We start from the raw sequence: 23,203 nt of genomic DNA, 5'->3' as shown, positions 1-23,203 counted from the left end.
TGGGCTCCAAGATCACCTCAGATGGGGACTGCAGCCAAGAAATTAAAAGACGCTTGCTCCTGGGGAGGAAAGCTATGGCAAATCTAGACAGCATACTAAAAAGCAGAGACATCACCCTGCTAACAAAAGTGCGTATAGTCCAGGCCATGGTTTTCCCAGTGGCAATGTATGGCTGTGAAAGTTGGACCATAAGAAAGGCTGAGCGCCAAAAGAATTGAGGCCTTTGAACTATGGTGCTGGAGAAGACTCCTGCGAGTCCCTTGGACTGCAAGGCGTTCAAACCGGTCAGTCCTAGAAGAGATCAACCCCGACTGCTCTTTAGAAGGCCAGATCCTGAAGTTGAAACTCAAATACTTTGGCCACCTAATGAGAAGGAAGGACTCACTGGAGAAGGGCCTAATGCTGGGAAAGATTGAGGGCAATAGAAGAATGAGATGACAGAGAATGAGATGGCTGGATGGAGTCACTGAAGCAATAGGTGTGAACTTAAATGGACAGGAAGTCCTGGAGGAACGTTGTCCATGGGGTCGCGATGGGTCAGACACGACTTCGCAATTAACAACAACAACAAAGGATTCTGGGAATTGCACTTTTGGAGATACCAGGTTTAGGTAGGTGATTATATCTCCCTGAATTTATGGACTGTATGTAGAAACAAGAGCCTTAATGGTGGCGGGCCATTTCATGTGTCACAGCTGTAAACTACTTGTTTAACACTTTCCAACGCAAAGTGAAGATTAATAATCACCTGGCAAAATGTATACTGTAAATATAGGCACTAAACAAATGGCCCAAGTATTTACCGTGGCCCAATTATTTGCTATAAATGATGCAAGTATTTTCCATATCTGTAAAGATAACATATGTTCATACACTTATGAGTCATATATAGTGTACAGATCTAACACATGCAGAAACCAGTAAGCCTTTTTACATAAAGTGAAAGTCCTTGATTACAACATAGCTCCATTTACTTACTATGGTCTTCCCAAGTTCTTAACGGTAATGCCTTAGCTGAAACGTATGCTTTTTTAGTATTCCTTTAAAAGTTGGACTCTTTGTATTTTTCTCCCATCAGCAAAAAGCCAACTGCACAAACTGCCCTTACTACATATAGTAAACTACGTTTGTAATATTCCCAGTCTTTTCTAATAATCAATATGGACAGAAGCCTCTTGTCAATTAATCCCTCTATCTTTAACCGTCTTTATACTTTTGGCAGGAGAAAAATAATTGCTCTGAGAACAAAGGGCAGAATAGTGCTCTCTAGTTATTCCAGCACACAATCATCAAGACCACTAGGAAAGAATGATAGGATTTATAGTCTTAACATATTTAGAAAATACCGGCTCCTTAATAAAAGTATATCAAGGCAGCTTCTTGGCATATCATGAAACCATTCTATTAGAATCTTACGAATACCTATTCAAAATGGAATGAATGCAATAAGACTTATTTTTACCAAGTATCTACAGGAGTGTAGCTTCAGTCCAGTTCTTTGACATTTACAAGTGCTCATCTCAGGTTTTACACCATCAAGCTATATGAAGTCCCACTGTATTGCAAGGATTAAAGTGCTCACAAGCATGGCTGTGGATGCTTCTGATGAAGTTTCCAATAATGCTCTTTCATAGGAAAAACAGCTTTTCCAATTTTTGGAGGGTCATCAGAATTCTTCTCCAGAACTTAGGTCTACCCAGTGGGGTTTGTCATACCCAGATGGTTTTATTGAGCACCTTAGGACAGTGGGTTTTTGGACATCTGCTCTGGGAAGATCCAGATTTTGAAGATCAGGACATGTGTCTTGGCCAGTGATTGATTTAGAGTAATCTGTGACATTGTCTTCATGAATCTGTTCAATTTCAGAGATTTCTACAGCCATATCCTCTTGGATGCTCCTTGCTCTTTGGATTCCTTGGGAATCATCGATATCTACTTCTTTGCTATAATTGGGATCAGTGGTATTTACCTTCTCAGCGACATCTAATTTCTCTACTGGTTTTTCATCTTCACATGTTACCATTGGCTTGTAGGATGTCGATGTTATAGTGTCATATTTGCATTCTGACTTAAATTCGGCATTGCTGACTTGGTTTCTTACCACAGCCACCTTTAAAAAAATGTAACAACAAGAAGTCAGTCATCCATTCCATTTTTTAGAACTGCAGAAAGGGATGAAATAGGAATTATAGCAGAGGGCTAAACTATCCCAAATCTGGCAAGTGAAACTAGGACAGAGAGATCTTGATCTGTCTAAGTTTTTCCTAGTTGAGATTGAACAAATTCTCTCTCCCTCTGTACAACTGGTCCTTGATTTAGGACCCTTCCTTTAGCTATCTAAGTTAAAACAGCACTGAAAAATGTGATTTGTGATCAATTCTCTTACTTATGTCCCTGCCGTCACATGACTGCACTCCAAGTGCCTGGCCATCAGCTTGCACTTACAACAGTTGCTGTGTCCTGCATTCATGTGATTGCCATTTGTGACCTTCTCAAATGGCTTCTGATAAGCAAAGTCAATGGAGAAAGCCAGTAAGAGGTTGCAACTCATGGTCTCACTTAAGGGCTATGGGGAAAAAAAAGGTGCAGAAGTCTCTATTGTGGTTATAAATCAAGGACTACCTGTAAAGTCCTGTGGCACTGTTCATGCATCATAACCTTTAGCTGAAAGTTTACCGAATGAATGCTGAGCAAAGGGGAACACAGACCAAGTTAATATATGTGACTATATATTTTAAGTGGTATCTGTTATTTTGACATAATCAGCTAAGACACTGAGAGTCTCTGTGTGATTGTGGTACCATATAAATGTGATAGGCAATTAATTAATCAATAATCCTAACAGATCAGGATCATGGAGAAAAACTATGTAATTGCTATGAGTCAACAACCTGATAACATATAATAAATCCAAAGTCCAGATCACTGGAATATGTTGAAAATTTTCCTCAACTACTGAGTAGTGAATTTAGATGAAATATCTTTATAATACAACATGCATTCGAAAGTTAAACATTTTATTTGATGATACACTACCAATTGTGGATTCTAAAATTCATAAACTTGGTCATGGAATGTGACCAAAACATGTGTAATCAGTGATTCACAAGTCATTTGGTTTGTAGTTTTAATGGAAATTGAAATAAAACTAAGAGGAAAGATACTGGAAGACCAACAATTAACATTCTGGACAATATTGATATTACGTTCATCCAATTAATAAAACTTTATATTACTGCTTTCTACATGAAAACAAGTAGCAATCATATACCTTTAACACTGTAACCCAGGTTCTTGGGAAATATTTAATAGGCAGATAAAAATAAAAATCCAGTCTAAACAGTTGTCTGATTGTTCAACCAACTAAAATAATAGTAATAACAATAATGAACAATTAGAGCACAACTTGAACGCCATTGGCATTGACAATGTCACCATCAGTCAATTGCAAAAGGCAGCTTTACTGGGAACAGCTTTCATCCTGCGACGCTATCTGTAATACCATCAAACATCCAGATCTGCCTATCCCAGGTCCTTGGGAAGGATTCGATAAGTAGACAAGAATGCCAATCCCAGTCTGAACATCTGGCTGACTATGCAATGAACCATAATATTAATAGTAATAATAATGATGATGATGATGATGCAACAGTTAAATGTATCCAGTAAGATAACAAATATAAAGACCTACACCGAGAGCCACACTATAAGATTGATGGGGATGCATATATAACTCATGCTTTGCTATTATTATCAACATTGGTTGCTTTGATTGGGGGTATTTCTGCATGAATAATAATTAAGAGAGATTAATACTAGTTGCTGGATTTGTTGCAACTAGTATGTAACAGGATTCTGAAATTAGTATTGCTTAATAAATATTTCTTTGCTTCTGTTTGATTTTGTTTTATATTTGAATACAAAAACATACTGTCAGGCTGTTACACCTTTTTCTGAGAAATCTCATAGGAGCACTAAGGAAGTTAATGGAAAACAACCTCCGTAAAACTCTGATTGCCAGAATTAGTTGGCATATGCCCAGTTATTATGTTGAAATTACTACAAGCAATTATCACAAGACCAAACGAATGGTATCCTTAAGCATCCAAAAACACTGGTTATTAATGTCCACCTTAACGACAAATAATTTGGCTAAACAAAGAACAAGGTGTTTTTAGGACTTCACTAGGATCCCTTTTTACTATGGCTTTCTGATCTTATTTATAATGTTATCATGGCTGAATAAATATTGAGATTGGTACTAGCCTTCTATGGGTTCTGGGGATAGTGAAGGGCCCCTGATATTTTTCTCCGCAAAGCAAAGCCTCATTGCAGCAACGTAAGACTTACTAGAGAGCACTTCTAATGACAGAAATGTCGAACTCATAACCCCACTGTAATGGTCTGGGGCAGGGGTAGGCAACCTTGGCTCTTTTATGACTCGTGGACTTCAACTCCCAGAATTCCTGAGCCAGCCATGCTGGCTCAGGAATTCTGGGAGTTGAAGTCCACGAGTCATAAAAGAGCCAAGGTTGCCTACTCTGTACTGGACAAAGATCTGATAAATGAAAATTGAGTGTGAAGGAGAAGCAGTGGCAAAAGCATCTCAGAAGAGACCCTCCCTAGTTTTTGGGAGAGTAAAAGGAAGGGATAGGTGGGATACTTTCAGATTTGCAAGATTATGTTAAAGTAACCTTGCAATAAACATAAAGCTTGTTAGCTCAGACGGAACAAAAGATATTGGGGTAACTTACCAGAGATTTTGGAAGCGTAATTTTTCTCTCCTTAAATTTTATAAAGACTACGACAAGAATGATTGCCAGAATAACCAAGGCAATAATTCCAAAACATACCAATAGTGTAAAACCTACAATATTTAAAAAAGACACGTTATTATATAAAATTAAAGCTGAATGCCTATTATCACCATGTGATGTACATTTTCTATACACCTCAAAAAAACAGAAGATATATGGTTATCCAGCAGTTAACTGGTCCTTCTTTAATAAAGCATAATGAACTCATGCAACTCTCTAAACACACAAATGTATGCAGCCACTGTCCAAAAAAGCATAATCCAGTGTATTTAAATGAATCTAATTATAAAATCATTTTATACTGAGGTAGCTAGCTAGCTTGATATTATAGCAAATTAGGGGTAGAGAACACCAACAGACTGAAATACTTCCACAATAATATTTTGTACAACTAGGGGAGCTTCAACTTTGGACAATAGTACAATTATACAGATATAGTTTCCAGGACAGAGATCATGAGAAAAAAAGCTTCATGGAAAACAAAGATGACAGAACCACTTAGAAAAGCAGAACAAGTACATACCACAGTTAGAAATAATATCGGTAGAAATATTTCACTCAGCTTTAAACCTTGCATTAGTGCTTGGATGTTAAACTGTGTACAAATGTATAAAAATATAAATATTTTTCTAAAAAATATGCTACTTAAAAAAAGACAGCTCAGAATAGAATTGCCAAGTCTTATAAAACAGATTCAGGACTCCAACATTTCTTTTCCTCAATAGGATGGACTATCTCTTCTCTCATTTACTGATTTTAATTAATTGGCAGGAATTAGTTGTTTCGGAATAACTTTATAAATAACTGCAGTGTCAACTACAGATGCACTTTGGTAATAATTCCTGCTATGACTATACCAATAAATCCGTACTGTGTCAAAATGTTAATATATCCTTGAAGAGTTTTCAATGAGACTGTGACACTAATTCCTATAATGCAATTGTTTATAAAGCTAGAATTTACTTTCCATGTGCAATTTTTCCAGCCTGAAACTCTTGATCCAATAGACTTAGAAAGATTAGACATTTTTTTTAAAAAAAAATTCTATTTCCTAAATTTATGGTCAGAATTACCTACATTTAGGACCCCTGAAATAGATATTCATTAGTTGCAACTTCAATTGTCAGTATAATACATCATATAATATATTCATTTTTCATAAAAAGATATCACTTAGCAGCAATTGAGAAAACCAGTAATTTGGAAAGGTATAGAATTGTGCATTATTTTTCAAGAGTTAAAATTTGAATAGTCTTCCTCTTTTTTTATTAAAAAATGGGGAAGAGAAATATGCTACAATCCAGATGGAAACTCCACCTAATTTCTCACTATTCCAAACTATACATTTTGATTCTCTAGCTCATTCTTTTAAAAGCACAATCTTTTGTAAAATTTGGTAGGGAAGAAGCTCCACTGAACAAAATGATGCTTAATTCAAAGTACATAAAAAGGTTCAACCTAGACATACACTATATGTTACTTTTACCATGATGTTCTGCAAGCTGAAATGCAAATTTCAGCATTTTAAAATCAGATATATTAAATTTATCATCTCAAAATAATGGTTTTTTTCTCTCAATATTACTAGATGGAATTTATAAGCAAAGAGAAAAGAAAACTGGAGAAGGGGAGAGAGAGGAGAATCCAACTTACGCCTTTTTGCTCTCTTCTGCCCCTCAGGATTTTTCAATAAGTAATACTTTGCAATACACTGAGAGAAAACCCTTTCCCACAGACATGTAAAAATGAGATGCTGATAGAAATGTGTTGAGCTTTAGAACGGAATATTCTGTACAATTTATCTATTTACTGAAGATTTAAAATCTTTACCTAGGCGGGACTTGGGAGTTGGTGAGATGCATTTTTCTTCTGATTCTTCACCAACCTTTGTTAGTGTCGGTGAAAAGACTTGAGTGGAAATACAGTAAGAGGTATCCAAAGAAACAGACAGAGGTAAAGTGGATGGCTCAAGATACCAGTCATCTGAGATAACTTCTTGTCGCTATAAAAAAAATGAGATACATTGCAGTTAGAACTTCCTTTAAGAAATGTAAACATAATAAGCAGAAATAAATGTACAGCACACACAGTTTTCTGGAATGTTGTTTCCAAACCTGTGAGTTTTGAATTTCCTAAGAGTCAGATTCAGTCTTGCAAGATTCTGCTACTATATCTTTACAATAAAAATAATATTGAACTGCATGATTTTGGTTTCCTAGTGTGGTCCACCTTGAAGCGCTGATAAGTGAGCACTGGCAGGAGGTATCTTGCCAAATAAGAGATTATTGGTGACATACAGCTTCACCTGCCATTCTCTATTCTGCTACCACCAGTGTCAGAGGTAGCAGGAGCAGCCATGCCTAAGTTCACAAGGCTTAATGCCTTTTTTTGAATACAGCATCAAAGGCACAAATATTAGGAAGAAAAATTAGAGTCTTAAAATATACCTCTTCTGGGTTTTCCCTTTTCCAAATGAACAATTTGTAGGTAAACTCCTCAATTAGATCACCATATGGAAATAAAGGCGGTTCAATATTGACTACAATATCCTGATTATCAATGGAAAGATTGAACTTTGGAGGTCCTATTTGGCCTGAAAGAATTGCAAAATTTCTTATTAGTATCAACTTTTGACAACAAAACGCAACACTCTAATAAAATCCTTATTTATATAGAAATAGAATGCAATGGTATAAGTCACCTTCTGGGAACAATTATGCAGGAAGAGGCCACTTTTACAAAGTGATGAATATTGTCAAAACTCAAAATCCCATCTGCCTTATAAAATTTGGAGAGTGCAAGAATATGTTTGGGACGACGTGCTTCTGATCCATTCTAGTTAATCCTGTCCTGTTGCTGTCTGTACCCCATCTTGGAGGAAAATAAAAGTAACAAAGCATTGAAAGAGCCGATATGCACCCCTTTCTCAGGAGACGGGAACTTCTCCTAACTTGAAGGACGGTGGTGTGCTTGGTGCTCTTTGAGCTTGGCTGTTGCCTTGCAGACATTTCATTACCAAACTAGGTGGCATCATTAATAATCTTTAATATTTAACTTCTAAAAAGTGGTAAATACCTTTGATCTAAACCAGGGGTTCTCAACCTTGGCAACTTTAAGACTTGTGGACTTCCAACTCCCAGAATTCCTCAGCCAGCTGGCTGAGGAATTCTGGGAGTTGAAGTCCACAAGTCTTAAAGTTGCCAAGATTGAGAACCCCTGATTCTAAACTGTATATATGAATGATCACTTACCATCCCGGAGAATGTCAAATTTTTGTTCAACGTATTCAGATTGGTGTTGTCCAGAAAGAGCTTTCACTCCTAACCAGAAAGTTTCTCAGTTATCAGTTTTGTTGGTAAGATCACAATAATGTTGCTTTATGTTGATGCAAGTATCAATTTCCTTGTAAACACCAGTGCTACCTAAAATGAAAAAAAAAGGTCAGTTTATAGTCAAACTATTTTTAAAAAGTAAAAAGAAAATGTGTGTCTATTGCTTTTGCTGATTTACTGGGCAACAAAATCCGTGACAAAAATTGAGAAAAGCATTATAAAACAAAACGCAGAGTTCGAAATTAAAATAGTCTTACCCGTAGCACTTGATCTGCACTGTAAATAAAGGTCTTAAGGATGGGCTTCCATAATCCCAGCATACAGAGATGTTGTTGTTATATAATTTTACAGTAACGTTTTTCGGAGAAGGAACTAAAAAGAAAAAAAAATACAGATTTTAATGAAGTTTTAAAATAGCTATAAAGATGCTACCAATAACTATTTTCTTTTACTAGGGAAGGTTTTGAGATTTATCCTAGAACAGCGGTTCTCAACCTGTGGGTCGGGACCCCATTTGGGGTCGAATGACCATTTCGCGGGGGTCGCCAAACAACACAGTCCGCCATTTTTCCCCCCTTTTCCTTAGCTGTGCTACTCCCTTTTATTCTATTGGCTTTTGAAAGCCAATAGAATAGACTCTCTTGAATAGTGTCTAATTCTATTGGCTTTCAAAAGCCAATAGGAATTGTCCAGGCTGTCTCTGCCCTGCTGAGCCGCTAAAAGTCCCATTCTGCTACGCTTCGGCCGGCGCAGGGGGCGGCACCATGAATGCGCGGCGCTCCCGGGCAGGGAAGTCCTCGACTTACAACCGGTTGGGTAGTCCTTGACTTATGACCGGTTGGGTAGTCCTCGACGTACGACCTGTTGGGGGGTCGCGGCATTAAAAAGGTTGAGAACCACTGTCCTAGAAGAAACAGATGCAGGAATCAGGCTCAGGTACAGGAGTGAAACATGTAGGACTTTGATTAATGACCTCTGCTGGGACCTGGATGTGGGGGAAAAGTGCTTCTCCTGGATCTCTCATCAGTGTTTGCTGATCGCTGGTTTACAATAATTCTACTCCTTTCTGAGCATACAGCAGTAATCAATATGAATGTGTGGGGGAAGAGATGTCAAGCACACATGACTCTTCCAGTAACAAAGCTCTCTCTCATAAATACCGTATTTTCCGGCGTATAAGACGACGGGGCGTATAAGACGACCCCCAACTTTTCCAGTTAAAATATAGAGTTTGGGCTATACTCGCCGTATAAGACTACCCCTCTTCCAACACACACCAAATAAAAATGAAAAAACATCAGATTTGATTTCAATATGATAATTTTAATTCAAATGCTTATGACATGCAGGTACTTAGCAGGAAAACTATCACTTTATAAACATAAAGCTGTTTGTCATCAAACATGTAAACATAAAACAGTGCAAGTGGATTAAACTTTTCCTAATTCTCTCTAAAGCTGAAAGGAAGGATAAGACAATAAACCCATGGGAGCTGTCGTGCTGTTTGTTTTCTAAGCTTCAACCAAACTGGAACTGATGATGATAGGAGGAAGATAATAAACAACAGAGAGAGAAAGTGCTGGGCAAGTCCCTGTCGAGTCAGCAACGCCCATCATAACTGCAAGCTATTTTTACAGGTTTTGCTGGTGTGACAGTTTCCCTTTAAAAGCCTTCAAAATCATCCTGTTCGTCATCTGATATCATAAGTACATCAATGACATCTTGTGATACATTTGTAAGGCAGTCATTGTATGGATTGAATTCCGTATCAGATGGTGTGGTCTCAGCTTCGGCTTCCTCTTTATCTTGCCACAAGTAGTCATCCTCCATACCATCTAATGCAGCGGTTCTCAACCTGTGGGTCGCGACCCCATTTGGGGTCAAACGACCATTTCACGGGGGTCGCCAAACAACGCAGTCTGCCATTTTCCCCCCCTTTTCCTTAGCTGTGCTACTCCCTTTTATTCTATTGGCTTTTGAAAGCCAATAGAATAGACTCTCTTGAATAGGGGCCCCATTTGGGGTCGAATGACCATTTCATGGGGGTCGCCAAACAACACAGTCCGCCATTTTTTCCCCCTTTTCCTTAGCTGTGCTACTCCCTTTTATTCTATTGGCTTTTGAAAAGTCCCATTCTGCAAACGGTGCTGCAAGTTGTCTGCAGCGAAGGCGAGCTGTCTGGAAGTTTCCACCCCTCCCTGCTGAGCAACTACTAAAAAATGTAAGTAAAAGAGGGCCAGGGATGGGAGGTGGGAGGCTGGCGGGCGCAGGGAGGGTTGCTTGTGCGGGTGGGGCCTGGTGGGTGCCTTACCTCCCTTGGGCTGGGCCAGCTGGTGGCCCAACCGATGGTCAGCCTGCTCCGTCTCTGCCGCTTGCCAGCTATGCCTCGGCCAGCGCAGGGGGCGACACCACACATGCGCGGTGCTCCTGGGCCGGGAAAATCCTCGACTTACGACCAGTTGGGTAGTCCTCGACTTATGACCGGTTGGGGGTCGCGGCATTAAAAAGGTTGAGAACCACTGATCTAATGAATTTGATATGCCACACTTCTTGAAAGACTTGATTACTGTTTCTGCATCAATATTGTTCCAGGCTTTTATGATAAACTTGCACAAAACATCCAACTGTGGAGCACGCATGTTTCCTCCTTTTGTGAATGACTTTTCGCCGCTAACCATCCATTCATTCCACTGTTCTCGAATGCGATCTTTAAATGGCTTGTTTAGGTACACATCCAGTGGCTGTACCAACAATGTCAATCCTGCATGAATAACTGCCGCATCTGTGTTTATTCTTGCAAGCCTTAAATGAGCCCTGAACATATCCCACACCAGTAGACTACGTTTTTGAATAAGTCCACCTGGTTGCCTACTCCATACATTATCAAGCCATAGCTTTACCCCTTTTTCACCCATCCAGCCTTTTTCATTTACATGTACAAAACAACCAACAGGGAACTTGAGTTTCAGCATTGTTTTTCTTTTAAAAATAATCATTGGTCTCAGTTTGGCACCATCAGCTGTGCATACTAGTACCACTGTAAAACTGGACTTCTCATGTCCTGTTGTTTTAATTAAAATTGTTTTTTCACCTTTTTGATGGACAGTTTTATTTCCAACCATATCAAAATTCATTGGAGTTTCATCCATATTTCCAATACTACTTAACGCATAGCCATGTTTAGTGCGCTGCTGTATTACGTATCGATGGAAACTATTTAATTTGCTATCAAGATCTGCAGATAATTTTTGTGCAATTTTCATCTTTTGCCTCAGTACCATATTATGCCTTCCCAAGAATCTAGTACACCAGGCTACAGTGGCCTTAAATCTGTTGCTGTGATCTGGGTTAGATTTGGCCCACTGAAGTGCAAACAAACATATTTTATTTTGTGTCACTACATAACCGTTTTGGCGATGCTCATTCATCATTTCTGCTACATGTTTTTCAAGTTCTGGCCAATGTGGAGTGCCTCTTCTTAATGCACACTTACCCCTTGGCATACTCTTTAATGCTTTTTCATTTGCTTTCCGGTCCTGAACCATCTTTTCTGTTACTCCATATTGTCTTGCAGCAGCGCAGTTATTATGTTCCATGGCAAAGTTTACAACTTTAAGTTTGAAACTGGCTTCATATTTCTTTCTTCTTGCTGGTGGAGCCATGATGGGGTCTTGACTGTTGGACATTTGATGAGTAATATGCCAAACCACATGTGTAAAGGAATAAAATAGAATACCCGTATTTTCCAGCGTATAAGACGACTGGGCGAATAAGACGACCCCCGACTTTTGAGAAGATTTTCATGGTTTAGAAAGTCGTCTTATACGCCAGAAAATATGGTAGATAACAGTGAGAAGTTATTTATTACTTTGGTGAGACATCATCAGTATGCTAATAATGCTCAACTGTATGCTGCCATTTCAGGCCAGACCATGGCAAGGATGTTGTAATGGTTGTGACCTAGTAGTATTTGGAGGCTATGAGGGGCTGTGTGGGTACAAACATGCACAGATTGAACGGGCACGATCCTATTCCCCAAGCTGATTCTGAATCAGGATTGCGTCCCCTTTGAAGCAACACATTTTGAGAGACCGGGATGCCCTTGCAAAACTGACTCACACTCATTTGTCAAAAAGTTAGACTATTGCAATGTGCTTTAAATGAAATTGCCTTTGAAGATGACTTGGCAGCTGCAGCTGGTTCAAAATACATGCTTTGGCTATGAATGAGAGGGATGTGTTCACCTATTATATCTAGGCTGAACTTGCTGCACTGTTGACCAATAAGCTTCCATAGTCAATTCAAGTAACTGGTTTTCAATTTTAGCATTCTGTATGACTTGGCACCCATTTACTTACTTATTTAATTTCATTGTGGTCATCAACCAGCACAAGAGAATTGGTATTCAAATATTCAAAATATCCAAAGTTAAATTGACAACGCCAGGATGGTTAAGAAAAGTACATACAGTCCATTTACTTCACTTGTTTCAAAGCGGGGTGATAAGAAAACACTGTTATAAATATGTAAGTAACTAAGTTGCAAAAGGTTAGTTGTTAACTGCAGAAGCATTATAAAATTAAACTATATTTATTACTGCAGCTTCCCATCTAACTGGAAAGATACATAATTCTGAATTCCAAAGTCAGTTCTCCGATTAACAGAATTCTGAAGCACGCAGAGAATCTGAAGTGGTCACCGTGCCTACTGAGTGGGAACTAGAGAAAGGAACTGTCCAAATTTCTCTTTGACATTAAAGAGAAACTTCCTCTTGTATTGGAATCCACAAGTTATGTTTTTACTCATGTTGTGCAATAAAGTTGCCATGCTCCTTGCTTCTTTGTTCAACACACAATGCTTTTCAGCTAGCAAACATCTTCACTAATGGATCTAGGGCAGTGATGGCAAACCTTTTAGAGACTGAGTGCCCAAACTGCAACCCAAAACCCACTAATACATTGTCGAGTGCCAGGTGGGTGTGGCCCATTGGGTGGGCGTGGCTGTGGTGGTAACGGCAGACTGGGTGGGACTAAAAAGTTCAATCAATCAATTCCAACTTTGCAAGATCTTTTTTCCTGCGAGAAGTTGAAATTGACTGATTGAATCTTTTTTTTTTTTTTTTTGCACATGGTGGCTGAGGCCTAAAGCGAAAAGGTTTTATAAAACCCAGCTGAAGGCCTAGGACTGGCGTATGTGCCCACAGAGAGGGCTCTGAGTGTCGCCTCTGACACCCGTGCCATAGGTTAGCCACCACTGAGTAGGGGGAAAGTGGTCCAAATTGAGCTTCTCCCACTGAAACGTATTTTGAAAATGCTACCTTGTATTCTATCTTAAGCATGCATAAGATAAATACATCAAAAACATTCTAACTCTGTAGAATAATGTTTGGGCTATCAATTAGTTTACTCAGTTGTTTTCAAGAGAGAAGAACCTGCAGCCATTCCAGCTATTGCTAAACTACAATATTAGTGTTCCTCACTGTTAGCAATGCTAACCAAAGTTGCTAAGTGTGTCATTCAGAAAAGCACTGCAGGTTCCTCATTCTTAAGACAAAGGGTGAAAAAAAAGGGGGGGGAGGAGAAAAAAAATAATAATAGCAAGACCAGATTAGTGCATTGAAAATATTACATTTCATAAGATTAAATATCAAGATGACTCCCTTTTAAAGAGGTTTCCAGAACTGACACTAAAAAAAAGGACTGGTCTGTTGATCCTGCCAGCACTGAACAAGCCATTTGGTCATAGAAATATGTCTAACAATGCCAAAAGTCTGTGTTTCAGCAAAGATGTTCTTGATTAAAACAATCGTTTTAGTATTTAATTCATTTTGATGTTGCAACTTCTATTTTCCCTTCTGCTCCCCATTTTTCAAAACAGCATCCACATGTTTGAATTATTGGTCATGGTACTGGAAGTTGAGAGTGATCCCATTACTTTCCGGAAGAGCCTACGTGCCTTGTTAGTTAACACTGGTTATAATTATATGACTACTAAAAACATAAGAATTGCTAAAATATATAAAAATATGTATGTATAGAAAGTATTTCATTAAAATTCCAATCTGATAGAGACAGCTTTCAAGTCTGTCTCTTCTACTACCAAGTAGCCTGGGCAGAAATCTTAGTGTAAACAAACTGGAAAAAAAAAAAAAACACGGCAAGAAAGAGATTAAACTCATGTGATATATTCTGCACCAGACATTATTAACTAATTTGCATGGAGAAACTCATTTTATATCCTAGCTTGCAATCAATCTGCAATGAACAAGATGTATTTCACTTGTACAGTCTAGGCCAGGGGTAGGCAACCTTGGCTCTTTTATGACTTGTGGATTACAACTTCAATTCTGGGAGTTGAAGTCCACAAATCATAAAAGAACCAAGGTTACCTACTCCTGGCCTAGGCCACAATTGCACATTGAACATAGGCCTAGATCAGTGGTTCTCAACCTGTGGGTCGGGACCCCATTTGGGGTCGAACGACCATTTCACGGGGGTCACCAAACAACGCAGTCTGCCATTTTTTCCCCCTTTTCCTTAGCTGTGCTACTCCCTTTTATTCTATTGGCTTTTGAAAGCCAATAGAATAGACTCTCTTGAATAGAGTCTAATTCTATTGGCTTTCAAAAGCCAGTAGGAATTGCCCAGGCTGTCTCTGCCCTGCTGAGCCCGCCAAAAGTCCCATTCTGCAAACTGTGTTGCACCAGTTGAGTAGTCCTCGACTTACGACTGGTTGAGTAGTCCTCAACGTACGACCAGTTGGGGGTCGCGGCATTAAAAAGGTTGAGAACCACCGGCCTAGATGCAGAAAATCATCTGATAAAGTCACAACAAAATGCCATGGGGGGGAGGGGTGGAAACCCTGCCTCTTAAAAAATGTTGATTGTTCTGAAGGCAGGTTTCAGTAATTATGCTCACCGTGGTGAGGTCCTGAGATTGTGGAGGTCAGCAATTACTACTCTACATTTCTGCAGCTATCTTCAACTTCTTCAAAAGTTCAAACTGGGGTTTCCTTTGGCTGCTGTGCTGCAGAGATTTTGAAAGATACTAGCAAACACCCGACTAGAATCTTGCTTTGAAGCAGAGGAAGCAAAGAGAGGAGAGCTGAGCACTGTTTGCTGAACATGTTTGCTCTGGGAAATAAGACCCAATGATGTTAACGTGCTTAGAGCAGGGGTGTCAAACTCAATTTCATTGAGGGCCGCATCAGCATTGCGGTTGCCCTCGGGGGTGTGTGGCCAGGGTGGGTGTAGCCTACTGGGTGGGCGTGGATGGAGTAGGTGTGGCCTACTGAGTAGGCATGGCCAGCTCTACATCGTTCGCGTCAAGGGTGCCTGTGGGAGCCTCGGCAGGAGTGGGACATATCTGAGGATCTCTGGTGAAGTGGGTGGGACCAGGGCAAGCGCCAAGGCATGGTCCATTTCTTCAGTCCTCACAAAGGGTGACACCTCCCCAGCATGCACCCAGGGGGCAGGGCTGACGCGGCAGGGGCTGGTTCCTCGCAGTTTCTAGACAGCCTTGTGAAGCTAAGACTGAATGCGTTTCAGCATAGATGGCCACCACAAAATTGTACATTGGCTCCCAGCCGGCCTGGGCCAGGGTCAAGGCAGCGGGGGCTGTTCCCTCACTGTTTCTAGGATGGCTTCGTGGGCCACATGAAACCACTTTGCGGGCCTTGTGTTTGACATGTCTGCTTTAGAGAGCCCGCTGGTCTAGAATAAACCTACCTTCTTTGGGCGAACACCATTATATCTGGGGCCCAAATGACCCGTGCTAGTTAGTTAACTGGTTAAGTCACCTATCGCTAACCCTCCCTTTTTAAATTCTTCCTCCAATTTGCTCTAGCTGAGGGAATCAAGTACATGTAGTCCTCAACTTACAACCATTCATTTAGTGACTGCTCAATATTACAACGGCACTGAAAAAAGTGACTTATGACCTTCTTCACACTTATGACCGTTGCAGCATCCCCGTGGTCACATAATTAACATTCAGATGCTTGGCAACTGCCATATATTTATGACGGTTGCAATGTCCCATGGTCATGTGATCCTCTTTTACAATCTTCTGACAAACAAAGTCAATGGGGAATCCAGATTCACTTAACAACCGTGTTACTAACTTAACCACTGCAGTGATTCACTTAACAACTGTGGCAAGAAAAGTCATAAAATGGAGCAAAAACTCACGTAACAACAGTCTTGCTTACCAACAGAAATTTTGCGTTCAAATGTAGTTGTACATAAAGGATTACCTATATGTCATTCAAGGAAAGACAAACTGTCCAGAGCATAAAATATTCAGTATTTTATAAAATGTATACAAGCAATCCAATCAATATGTCTATAAATGGAATTCCCTTAAACCATTTATTTCTATGAAGAGAGCTATCCTACTGAAATGCACACCGTCGTCTTTAGACAAAAATGCTCCTCAACATTAACACAATGTCTGTGGAGATTCTCAGTCATCCAGGTCATAGTTGTCCCAAAGATGTTTTTTCACGAGGCAACTGGAGTTTCTTGTTTTTCTTTGAAGGTGTTTTGCTTCTCATCCAAGAAGCTTCTTCAGCTCTGACTGGATGGTGGGAATGGAAGGATTTATGCTCCTTGCAGACAGCTATTTGTATTGTATTCTTTTAGAGAGTGCTTGAGGCCATTTGGAGCTTTATCTGTGTCGTCAGGGTCACCTTCAGCCAGCACAATATACATGCACACTTCAAACCCAAGAGTACACTAAGGCAGAAGCTTGTCCATCCCAAAGATAAAATACCCAGACACAAATGGAGCAGTGTAGTATATTCACTACAATGCAGTGAGCCATGTGGCAGATCTGTACATTGGGGTTAACACAACCACTTCATAAACATATAGCACAACATAGGAGAACAAACCATCAGGACAAGATTCAGCAGTCCATCTACATTTAAAAGACAAAGGCCACTCTTTCGAAGACAGCAAAGTCCACATTTTGGACAGAGAGGACCGCTGGTTTGAAAGAGAGTCAAAGAGGCCTATGTCAAAATTGAACGGTCCTCTCTGAGCAGAGGGGAAGGGATATGACATCATCTACAGTCTACAACAGGGGTCCCCAACCCCTGGTCTGTGGACCGGCACCGGGCTGCGGCATGCCTGAAACCGGTCCATGCAAACAAGCAAAGCCCCATCTGTGGGATGCAGGCAGTACATGAAACCACGCCCGCTCCAGTCTGCGGAAAAGCCTCTCTCTACGGAACCGGTCCCTGCTGCTCAAAAGATTGGGGATCTCTGGTCTACATCACAGTTCTTTCAACAGTTCCAAGAAGGCTCTATATCCATCTGCACTACTCAAGTGTCTCTGACGACAGATAAACTTCCAGATGGCATCAACAATGCTCTAAAAGAATGCAAATGACCAGCTGTCGCAAGGAGTATAAATCCTTCCATTCCTCTCCAGTCAGAGCTGAAGAAGCTTCTTGGATGAGAAGCAAAATGTCTTCAAAGAAAACCAAGTCCAGTTGCCTCGTGAAAAAACATCTTTGGGACAACACAAAATCATCTTGCCTCCATTTACAGAGTGTCATCAAATACACAGCAGTCTAGTGAGGCTATCCCCAACTTTCTGTGTTTGTATGCGCTGACAACACTTATGCTGGGACTTTTGTAACTAATGTCTTAGCCACTTAAGCATGCTTCTCATTCCTGTGGCTGCACTCAGCATGGCATGCTCTTTAAAAGGAAAGCAGGAATGACTGAAAGCTTGCTTAACTTCAGAAATACCTTATTTATAGCAACAAGAAGGTGCTTGCTGACAAATAATAAAAACCACCCTGCACAATGAAGTATTTTAACTGTTCTCTACTTCCTTATTTAAAGAAGAAAAAAAATACTAACACTGTTGTACTATGATGAAGGAGAAAAGGCTAAATCCCACCTTAGCCATGAAAGCCAGCTGGGTAACTTTGAGCTAGATCAGGGGTTGGCAACCTTGGCTCATTTATGACTCATGGACTTCAACTCCCAGAATTCCTGAGCCAGCCATGCTGAGGGGAAAGGGAGAAGTTTCCAAGCTGAGCCATGCTGGTTCAGGAATTCTGGGAGTTAAAGTCCACGAGTCATAAAAGAGCCAAGGTTGCCTACCCCTGAGCTAGACTCTCTCAGCCCAACCCACCTCACAGAGTGGTTGTTGTGGGGAAAACAGGAGGAGGCAGGTGTGTTGCATAGGTTTGCCACCTTGAATTATTTGTAAAAATATTAAAGGTGGGATACAGATAAATAAATTGGCAAATGCTTCACTCAAGAATAGCTTACAAAAGGAGTACCTTTCAAATGTTTTTAAAAAGAACGAATGAACAATTAAAAGTTTTCAACGTTGAATAAAAGTTTTTTCCTATGCATCTTATTTAGTGAAAAAAAATCTAAAGCTTCAAAAGGCATTTCTTGCAGCTTCCCCAGCCTAGTGCTTTGTCTTGAACTGGTTTTCAACTCCTATAGATCCCAGCCATCAGGGCACTACATTGGAAAAGTGGCTCCATTTCACTGATAAGTCCCTTTTTAGTGACAAGTCTATTTTGCATGTTAAAGGCTTCTCATGAGTGCTCTAGCAAAACAACTGCTAACAAGCAGAATTTGCCTCCCCACCAGAGTTGCCATTGCCAAACAACAACAAAAACATGACAGTTACTGAAAGGGTCATTATAATATCAGGCCAGCTTCATCTTTACTTAACATTAAATAAAAGCACCTTAAAAAGTTAGCAGTATGGGGCAGGACAGAAATGTAAGCAGATGCCAAGAATGTGAATATACCAGGATTACTTTGTCTACTTCTGATTAATCAACTTTTATTCATGCTCAAAGTTGAACCTAATAAAAAGATGTCATAAAGTTGAGCACAACTCATGATGACTTCTGGACATGTCCATGTTGTTTTTGTGACAATACTGAGGAAATGATTTGCTTTTGTTTTCTTCTAAGTTTTTTTAAAAATTGCCCTGTGTAATCTATAGCCTTGGGATATTCTATACATAGTCTTCCATTTAAGTATTAACCACAACAAAAGTTTCTTAGCTTTTTAAAAATCAATCAAGATCAACCATGACAAACATGTAAGTGAGGTTTTGGTGAACTATCACCAACTATCAACTATCATCTTCATTCTAGTAAAGTCTGGGAAATGACAAGACAAGGGTGATGTGAACCTAACATCAGGATATGTTCAGATAAATCAACCTGGCATGAATAAAACAATGCCCCACTATGGTTTCTTCACTATCTCCTAGATGTGTTAACAGCCACTGTGTGTGTTAGGAAAATCTGGTTTATTTAAAGTTCCTGTTTGAGGAGGAACTGTATATGGACATTACTAATGAAGTCATAGTTACGATTTTTATAATATTGTATATATAGTTGATTGTGTTTGTAAGCCTCTCAGTTTTGACTTTTTGATTAATATTCGTATATAAATAATGAACAGGAGTCAAAAAGAAAATGGAATTACCACCTGCATTTGACCATGTTTTAGGAGTTAAAAATAAATCAAGAGGGAAACTCGGAGGACACTACCCCAATGCTTGTCCCTTACTGCAGGAAGAAATAAAGGAAAGTAAACAAAGGCTAAAGCAAATTGCCAGGGAAACCCGGCAAAAAACTCTTTGCTAAGAACTGGGGAAGAGACCTCACCCTTTGAAATTGTGAGCAGTGCACGCAGCCTCTTTTTGTTGATGTTGTTTTTCTTAACGCATTGATTAGATTCAAGAATCTGAAATAAAAGGCCGAATTCACCCAGAGACGTTTGATACGCGGAGGTGGGAGTAGAGTAGACAGAAAAAAGAGCGAATGACGGGAAGAAACAGGATAGGGTTCAAACAAGAATCTAGGCAAGGGCCGGACAAACCCGATCTAATGTAGGCTTCTTCTGGCAGGGAGGGTCTTTCTTCTCTCCCCCCCCCCACTCCGTCCCTCCCGAAAGCCACCGTCCTAGGCCATATTTGGTTGATGGTCTCCCCACCCCCCCTCTTGTAAGACAAGAAGCAGGCGTCAGCCCTGCCCGCTTTAACCTCCTCGTAACTCTTGGTCTCTGGCTTACCTTCCGTCTGCGGTTCCCGAGCGTTAAAACCGCTGCAGTGGCTCCAGCCTAAGAGCGCCAGGACGAGCCAAGGCCAAACGACCCTCATTTTCTGGACGTCTCGCTCAGGGAGCGGCCCGATTTCGTCTACGGCTTGAAGAGCAAGAAGAGGGCGGTAGCAGGGGCAGGCGAGAGGCGGGAGGTGGGGGGGACGGGACAGACGGAGGCAGCTTCCGCGGCCTGGAGTCGCTTCCCCTAGACGAGCTCCACCTAGCTGGCGCCTTCCATGAAGGGGTGGGACAATTGCTGGACTTTTTGCAGGAGAATCCCCGCTAATTGGTACTGGCTACGGGAAAAGGGAGGGCGGAGGAAGGTTGACTGGTATTTATTGGTTGGGTAACAAAAGAGTTCTAAATCAGCTTTTCTGTTTATTTAGGGTTGCCTGCCGTAAAGCTTCGTAAGTTGGGCCTAGGTGTTGCCTGCTTTGGGTTTTCTTATGTAACTATGTTTCAAGGACACAAGTTTCTTTGGAGGAAAGCCTTTATCCGACACCGCGCCTGGGCTCATCTCTCCTCCTCCTCCCTCCCCCTTTTCGTTACCATGTCTGGGTTGCAAAAAATCCGGACGGCCGCTGTGATGGCAGCAAAGGGAAACCTAAAACTCGACGTCACCCGTTCCGATATAGCACCTTATTCTCTGCGGAGGAGATAGGAAGAAGTCTGGGCAAACGAAAAATAGAAATCAGCGGCAAGCCACATTTGTCTTACTGTCAAGAACACTGAAGGGGTGGGCCTGTGCTGTCACCCGGAACCACGAGGATTTAAAGGAGACCCGGTTTTTATCAGTTCAGGCTGAACGAGATGGTGTTTTTTTGCACACTTGAATGGATTCATCACCCACCTCCCCAAATGCAGGAAAAATAAACGCACCTCACTGAAAGGCCTCCCTTATTCTGCCACACTACAGTTCTTCTCTAAGTAAATATAGGAGTCCCGCCATACTCTGAAATGTTACTTTGCATTACTATTGTTGAAGGAAAAGTCTTCATCATGGTTCAGTCCAAGCCGGGAATAAACAAATGGTGACTGCGTTAGAAAGAAGGTGGCAGTTTATTGAAGAGGAGAGCTAGACAGAAAGATGGCTCTGGAAGAAAAGAGAGTGAGCACATGTAGGGAGTGGGTTTTTATACCCTGTGGAGTCTTTTGTTTGGAGTTGTTCCTGTAGCAAGAACTTTTCTGAGTGTGCCTTTCTGGTATTCTGATGGTGGTGGGTTAATCCTATTATGTCTCAAAGGTCACATCCTGCTTCCTTGGGGCTGGGGCAGATGACTCTTAGATTTTTGGTGTGAGGGGTTGTTGATTCTAGGGATCTTTCTTCGTAATCCCAGTTTCCTGACTCCAGTCTTTCTGACAAGATTATCACATCTGCATTTCTGCAGACTTGGTTTCTGTTTGGGACAGATAGACTTAGGGGTGGGTGGGTTGGTTTCTGCCTTTAAATCCTTTAGGGAAATATATTCTGTCTTTTAAATATTTCCAAAACCATTTCTTTCTCGGGAAAAGCAATACAGTTCAGATTGCTTCCTGAGAAGGCTGCTCAAGATTGCATCAAAAGGATTTGCTTCAGGTCTGTTTTCATACAGTATGGCAGAATGTGCCTCCCAGCAGCGTGTTGTGCATTTCCTCAGAATATGATAAGATAAATTACTGTGTAAGGTGTGGTTCTTGAATTGCAGTGCTTGAATGCAACAGATCACTTTGCCATATTTTGAAAACAAACATTCTGCTGGACAGAAACTGCTACAGGTTGTTCTATAGATTGGAACTATGAATTCGATAAATGGACATAATTAATCCTAAGAGAAGGCCAGACCATTCTGCTAACTCAGATAATCCTAGATTTAGAATAGAGTAACAGAGTTTGAAGGGACCCTGTAGGTCATCTAGTCCAATCCCCTGCCCAAGCAGGCGACACTACATCATTTCTGACATATGGCAGTCCAGTTTCTTCTTGAAAGCTTCCAGTGATGAAACTCCCACAACATCTGAAGGCAAACTGTTCCGAACTATCAGAAAATTTCTCCTTATTTCTAGGCTGAATCTCTCCTTGATCAGTTTCCAACCATTATTCCTTGTCTGGTTTTCAGGTGCTTTAAAAAATAGGTTGACCCCCTCATCTCTGTGACAGCACCTCAAATTATTGGAACACTGGTATCATGTCTGCCCTGGTCCTTCTCTTCACTAGACTAGCCATGCCTAGTTTCTGTAACCATTCTTCATATGTTTTAGCCTCCAGTCCCCTAATCATCTTTGTTGCTCTTCTCTGCACTTTTTCTAGAGTCTCAACATCTTTATTTATAGTGTGGTGGCCAAAACTGGTTGCAGTATTCTAGGAGTGGTCTTACTAAGGCTCTATAGAGTGGGTATTAGTACCTCACATGATCTTGATTGAATCCCTCTGTTAATGCAATTTAGGATTCCATTGGCTTTTTTGGCTGCTGCCTCACACTGTTGTCTCATATTTAATTGATTGTCCACTGAGTCTCCAAGATCCCTCTCACAGTTACTGTTATTAAGCCTGGTTTCACCCAATCTGTATGTGTACTTTTCATTTTCCTTGCCTACATTTACAATCATTCATTCAGTGGCTGTCCAAAGTTACAACAGCACTGAAAAAAGTGGCTTTCAACTGATCCCATAGGCATGACTCACACAGCATCCCCACAGTCATGTGATCAAAATTCAGGTGCTTGGCAACTGGCATGTATTTAGGATGATTGCAGCACTCTGGGGGTCACATGATCGCCATTTGCAACCTTTCCAGCCAGCTTCCGACAAGCAAAATCAATGGGGGAAGCTGTATTCACTTAACAACCCCATGATTCACTCAACAACTGTTTAACAATTGTGTTTTGCTTAACAATTGTGGCAAAAAAGGTAATAAAATTGGGTAACTCACTTAACAATTACCTGGCTTAGCAACAGAAATTCTGGTCCCGGTTGTGTTCATAA

General features: G+C 40.6%; 1 protein-coding gene across 1 annotated transcript; it reads right to left on the bottom strand.

The window, feature by feature from the left end:
- Positions 1 to 463: 463 nt before the first annotated feature.
- On the bottom strand, positions 464 to 21,645 carry IFNGR1 (interferon gamma receptor 1). Its single transcript, XM_039322665.1, is given in 7 exon segments — positions 464 to 2,110; positions 4,755 to 4,867; positions 6,648 to 6,819; positions 7,265 to 7,410; positions 8,069 to 8,235; positions 8,407 to 8,521; positions 20,214 to 21,645. Coding segments are annotated over 7 exon segments (1,245 nt in total). The 5' UTR covers positions 20,302 to 21,645; the 3' UTR covers positions 464 to 1,666.
- Positions 21,646 to 23,203: the final 1,558 nt, after the last annotated feature.

This window comes from Crotalus tigris, unplaced genomic scaffold, assembly GCF_016545835.1.
Source record: "Crotalus tigris isolate CLP2741 ecotype Arizona unplaced genomic scaffold, ASM1654583v1 scf7180000017611.44802233496:7321179, whole genome shotgun sequence".
In the NCBI taxonomy this organism is placed as follows: Eukaryota; Metazoa; Chordata; class Lepidosauria; order Squamata; family Viperidae; genus Crotalus; species Crotalus tigris.
The sequence above is the reverse complement of the archived record's forward strand: the minus strand, read 5'-3'. Positions and strand labels throughout refer to the sequence as shown.